Here is a 6,000-nt window from a genome sequence, read left to right on the forward strand (position 1 = left end):
ATTTAAGCCACAGAATCTAATATGATTCTAATTCTTCTTTAATAATGTTGACTCGGATGTAATTCCCCTGGACAAAACTCAAAACATCAATTCATGATGACTGAAAGCTAACCTTAAATTCTGCTTCCATTCACTCCATACTGATATTCACTCATACGAACACGCCAAGGTTCTATATGGTTTCTTAATACAGAGATGGGCCGATGTCGGCTATCCTCAGATTAAATGAAGAGCTGTTGTTTCCCAGCTAAGTGAACATCTCTGGATTAGAACAGCAGTTTTGGATTCACACTGGCCTCAGATCCCAGCCGATGCAGTAGTTTCAAACAGAGATATAGCTAACAATGTTAAATTTGTGCAAATGCAAGCCAATTCATGCGACTAAACTCAATCTTCTTTGGTTGGCATGTTATGCATAACAATAATTAAGGCATAATTAATAAGTTATTATATTTTCCTAACAGATTAATACATACATTAATATTCAAAAGGTTCTTAATTTTTGATTCAAAACTAAAAGTAATAAAATTTATTAAATGTGTAATCAACCAAATAATCAACTAAATGCTTTTGTTCCATTATTTCTCTACAATTCACAGGCAATCTCATTAAATGTGCTTTTTGAAAATATAATACTGGACCTGAAGTTCCTTGCAGTAAAATTGATTTAATTATCTCCCACTTCAGGTAAAATGGGATTAAAGAGCAGTGAATAATTTTCAGTGTGTGCAGATCTTATTCAGTCTCAATTTTATAGTCATATGTTCTCTCCTTGAGTTTTATATAAATATATTTTTTTAAATGTTCAGTATTGATGAAGGAGGCAAGAGGAATTTTGTGTAGTGTGGGAACTTTATTGCAGTATATTGGCTGGGAGATAAAAAAAATTAAGTATTATAGGGCCTCTGATGGAAGGAAGGCATCATTTGCTGTGTGGCATGTGGATAAAGGTGATGCCATTGTCAATCTAGGCAAGAGTTTACAACAGGAAGGTTTATACATGAAGGGAATGGGAGCAAACAGTGTGTTTGCACAATGTATATGCAGTGCATAACACAGTGTGTGTAAATGTATGTACAACAGTTCATAGGAGGTTCAAGTATTCAGGCAAATGCATTGACATTACAAAAAAGGAGTATTTTTTAGTGGGTAATGTCAACACAAATTCATTGAGACACAATTGGTATATTACAAATATATCCAAAGAGGCAGTGTTTATTTGCAAGAAGACCCAGTTAAACTATATTCTTTTGCTGAGGTTTTAAGCTGGCATACTGACCGTGACCATGGTACAATGCAGACACACTACATGACTCTTCTGTCCAATGGGATCACAATATTAATGCACACAAAGGTACACAGAGAACAGAATATTCCCACTTAAAGATGAATTATATATGGAAGGGGGCACATTGGGAGACCATCTTGAGGAGGAACAGAGGCTTCAGCCTCAGGGTTTGTGTGCGTGGCTCCATGCAAACAGTACAATAATTTCCTTTCAATCCGGCTCATCCCTTCTGCTGTTCCTCCTGAAATGTCTTCTACACACGCACACAGTCCAGAATCAGATGAAATGGGGGCTTTGCTAAATTATGAACCACACAGTCTCCCATCTTTCAAACATACACTAAGGCCTTATTCACTCTGCACTGTTCCCCACACATGAGACCAGGCAAGAGATATCTCACTGATTCTGATCCTGCCCTCACAAGGCAGACAGATACATCCACTCCCGGGTAGGAATTATGCTATGTAATTATACTATGTCTTTGGCTGTGGTAGGCCCATGCTTATCTAAGTGACATTCTAAATTTCTTAGGTTCAGGTGGGCTAATGTCAGTACCCATGGATTGAATGATCCAGTTTCAATTCATTTTCTTTAGCAAGAATATGAAGAATATTTGAACAATGTGGGATCCAACCACTCTATCAGAATGCACACTCTGCTCCAGGCCTTCGGATATGCACAGTTACTAAGGAATTTTAAAAAAAACAGCCTTTTAAAATAATGATTAAAAAGAATTCCTTAAAAATGTTGGCAAAGCCAGAATCATCATCATTTATTCAGGGGGATATACTCTTCCACAAATGGAAACAATCCTTTAGGGAACAGCAGGGAGCTGGTCTGGATCATTGTCCTGGGCTTTTCATTCAGCACCGAAGGTTGACATACAAAGTGCTCATAGCCTGATGCAGTGGGATCTGGCTCAGATAGAAGAACTCTTCTTTTATTGTTGATATAACTTGATTTCTTCATCTGTTGCCTTCTCTGTCTCATCAAATATTTAATGCATTTCCAAAAAAAATGTATGTGCTTTGTTCTGTGAAGTGTTTTTAGAAGCAGTACCAGGCACCAGTGAGTCTCACTGGCACAGCGGGGAGACTACTGCCTCAGGACTTGGTTACCATTCTTCCTTCAGCCCAGGCCACTGTTCTGAAGCATAGTTTAGTTAGCAATAGTCCAGTAACCTTTGCAATAACCACACTCAGCATTACACAGTATCTGAAGCACAGGGTGAGCTAAAGAAGTGTTCCTTTTAAACTACAATACTCTCACATCACTCTGAAAATAGTAACATTCTTCTGCTGATTGTAGCCTTCATTGGAAGGAAGACTGTTAATTTATTTAGTTCTTTTCCTTGGTAGAAATACCAGATTAGGCATTTGAAGCATCAGGTCCACACTTCAGCTGTAATCTTGGCCCAGTTTTCTCTCCTGTCCTGATGCATTATTTCCATGTCTCACATCATCAAATCTTATGATATCTCTGAATGAGATTGTTGCCAAATCACTACTAGTTCTAAGCTGTGGGCCAGTATCCTTGGGGAATGCAATTGAAATTGTTGAAACTCATCTCCCTTTGATCATTCTTCAGAGGGAAAAAAAAGACCATCTTGCCATCTGTCCAAGCAACATCAATCAATAATCTGCCTTATCCACATAAACAGACTGTCACAGTGATTGAGATGTTTCTGCCTGTGAGGATGAAGTAGTCTATCCATCAACCAAAAGTACTTTAACAAGTCACTTTCTCATTTTTAAAATTATTTTATTATTATGGCTAATTAAAAAAACAGTCATCTGATGACAATCAATCCTCACAGGAGCAAGAACTTCAATTTCGAAATATCAGTGTGTACATGAAGATTCTCCAAGATTGGGGAATTCCCTTCATTATGAAAGTCACAGTGATGTAAAACAAAACAGGTTTTATTAATTTACATTCCCCAAGGTTTAAAGCCTGCTTGCAAGCTTTAGTGGAATGTTCTCGTAAGCTTTTTCTATGAAGGCTCAGAGTTGGTAGTTAGGGATGAAAGTGCACATCTCACTGCGCTGACAGATACTCACAGACTTTTTGCCTTTTTTTAGGAATCGTTTTGCTGTTCTTGGGTGCCTGATTCACCCTGGCTCCTTCTACAAGGCATCTGTTGTGTCTGTGAGTGGGATAAGCAGTGGCAACAATCTTCAATCCATCAGAATGATCCACAGAGTTTAAACCAGGGAGCATAAATTACATTTAAATCATGTGTAAAAAACATGGACACAAAGACTGAACTAAAGAGTGGGATAAAGAGGCAGTCTGAAAATGCACATAAAAACATTACTAAACTTTGAGGGAATGAAACTTCACACTTGTAATATAAACATTTCAAAACCAGTCGGTTTGTTTGGCAGTAATTGTGATTTATCACACCATTAAAATATTTCCTTCCTTCTGAATATATCAGCTCTAATATTTCCTGATGTTTCATAAGCAACTAATGAGTAAATACCCTGTCTTCACATTGTTGCATTGATTTCAGTGCTGAGTTCAGTGGTGAGGTATTGCACATCTTATGGAGATCAACGCTTTGATCTCGAACCACAACATTCATACTTCATGTGGAACTATGCCTATGAGACATCTTGAAGGACTTGCTTTAAATTTTGGGTGAATTAATAAGATCTGTTTTGGTTTACATCATTCTTGTTGTCTGGCTTGCTACATATTTATGATAAATGTTACATCAGTGCAAAACTTTATACCCTCGTCACCCACCTGCTCAGTGGGAGGAGTTTTGTCCTGATGTTCATGTACCTCAGAAATTTGGGGACTGTGTGGCTAATGGTTTTGACAATGAATGTAGTTAAGCAAGGTATGATATGCACTGCAACACCTGTGGAGTGTGTGTGTGTGTGTGTGTGTGTGACTGTGTGTGAGTATGTATGTGTGTGTGAGTGTATGAGTGTGCGTGTGTATGTGTGTGGGTGTGTGAGTGTGTGTGTGTATTTGCCTCTGTGTGTGTGTGTGTGTGTGTGGGGGGGGGTGGTGGGGGGGTGGGAGAGGGGCATGTGAAGCTCTTGGTAACAGTTCAAAATTGGTCAAATAAGGAGGGGGAGGAGAGAGGAAGAGACTGGGATGGGAGTGGGCGTCTTCAAGGAGTCCATTGATGCATCGAAAAGTTCACATTGTAGCCAGGTGTCAGGAGATGAATTGGTGGCTAGGGTGAAGTTAGTTTTGTGCCCTTCTTAGTGAGATGATTAACTTACATCAGGTTACAGAAATGATGGAATGTACAGGAAAGTCACAGAGTTCACAGATGACACAACCAAAATCGATTTGAGCTTGATTTGGAAAGGTAGGGATCTGGGTATATCCTCCAGGAACTCTCTGTAGTTGTGTTGAAGGTTCATTCTATGTCAGGGTATTTTCCCTTTCTCCCTCGCTTGAATACCTCAGTCTGGAAGGTGCTGAACAGAAGTCAAGCAGGTAGGGCTTGGCTTTTGTTGAACACTCTTCCATTACATTAAACCCTCTGTGTGGTTCAGTTTGTCCAGGATTTGTGGGTGGTCGGAGGAGGGGGAAAAGGGGGAATTAGGCTTCAGTTAGGCTCTCTCTGGCATGGTGCCATCCCTGCTTCACACACCACTGCCCATCCCTGCGAGATGCTCATCCACTGACATGATTGCCAGAGCATCTGTTGACTTGTTGATTCCTAGTATTTGTAACCTTTGCTGAAGATATGTTTTTTCTGAAGAAAGGCAAGCACCATTCTGACATTGAACATTTTGGAAAATGTTTTCAAAATAACAATCAATTAATTTTCACACTGTTACTTCCGATAGAACAGGACTCCATATTTGAAGCACGATGCCCAGCAGTCGTTGCACTGATCTTGAAACTCAGCTTAAAGATCAGTGCAGGATCTAATGGAGACGGGATGTGATTAAGATTCAAAGAGGTTGTGAACTCTAAGCTCTTTGCTGTGGGTGTAAACTTTTCATTGTCTTTTCTTTTTCCTTCTTGTCTTTGCACTCAATCACAGGGATGTCCGAAGACTGGGAATAACGTTGATGGGGCATCAGAAGAAAATTCTCAGCAGCATCCAGATCATGAGGACACAACTAATGTGCGCAAATGGCCCGGGTATACATGTATAGCCACAAAGATGTCATTACAGAATGTACAGTGAATCAAGGCTGATGGCACAATGGAAATCAGAATGGCTGCAGAGCAAACTTTTACAATTTTGCCTTTAATACAAAACATAAAAGATTTGCAAAAGCAAAAGATGGGTACTGCCTCTTTCCTGAGAGAACTTCTTGGAAATCCTAGCATCATTACCAATCATGTTATACAGATCTTCCTAAAGGCGGCAGGTTTCTCTGGAAAACCGAACCATGCCCGGATGTGTTAATGGCTCTGTTCTCTTCCTTGCTGCACGGAACTGACCCTGCACCAACCAGACATGGGGGAGCTCTGGTGTAATAGAACGTGGAGTAACTAAGTACTTTGCTGGAACTTCGGTAAGGAGGAGAAGGTCTCGTACTGAGGAAGCGGTTGACAGGGGAATGGCAGCGTCCCAGTTAAAACACTGCAGCAACTGCTGAATTATCGCAGGATGGCTTCGACACTTCCAACGGGATGGAACTGAATTTGAAGGATGGTGTCCACCTTCTTGGTAAAGTTCTGAAGCACAGCTCCATTTCAATACACAGCTTCGCCAAGGATGTTAATGA

General features: G+C 40.0%; 1 protein-coding gene across 3 annotated transcripts in view; it reads left to right on the forward strand.

Annotated features, from left to right (window-relative positions):
- Window positions 1-5,421, forward strand: part of epha8 (eph receptor A8) — a 306,232-nt gene extending 300,811 nt beyond the window's left edge. For all 3 annotated transcript variants that reach the window (XM_052039035.1, XM_052039034.1, XM_052039032.1), the window contains one exon: window positions 5,307-5,421. In XM_052039035.1, the coding sequence (XP_051894995.1) occupies window positions 5,307-5,421 (115 nt within the window). The remainder of the gene's footprint in view (window positions 1-5,306) is intronic.
- Window positions 5,422-6,000: the final 579 nt, after the last annotated feature.

Source organism: Pristis pectinata, chromosome 26 (assembly GCF_009764475.1).
Source record: "Pristis pectinata isolate sPriPec2 chromosome 26, sPriPec2.1.pri, whole genome shotgun sequence".
Classification (NCBI taxonomy): Eukaryota; Metazoa; Chordata; class Chondrichthyes; order Rhinopristiformes; family Pristidae; genus Pristis; species Pristis pectinata.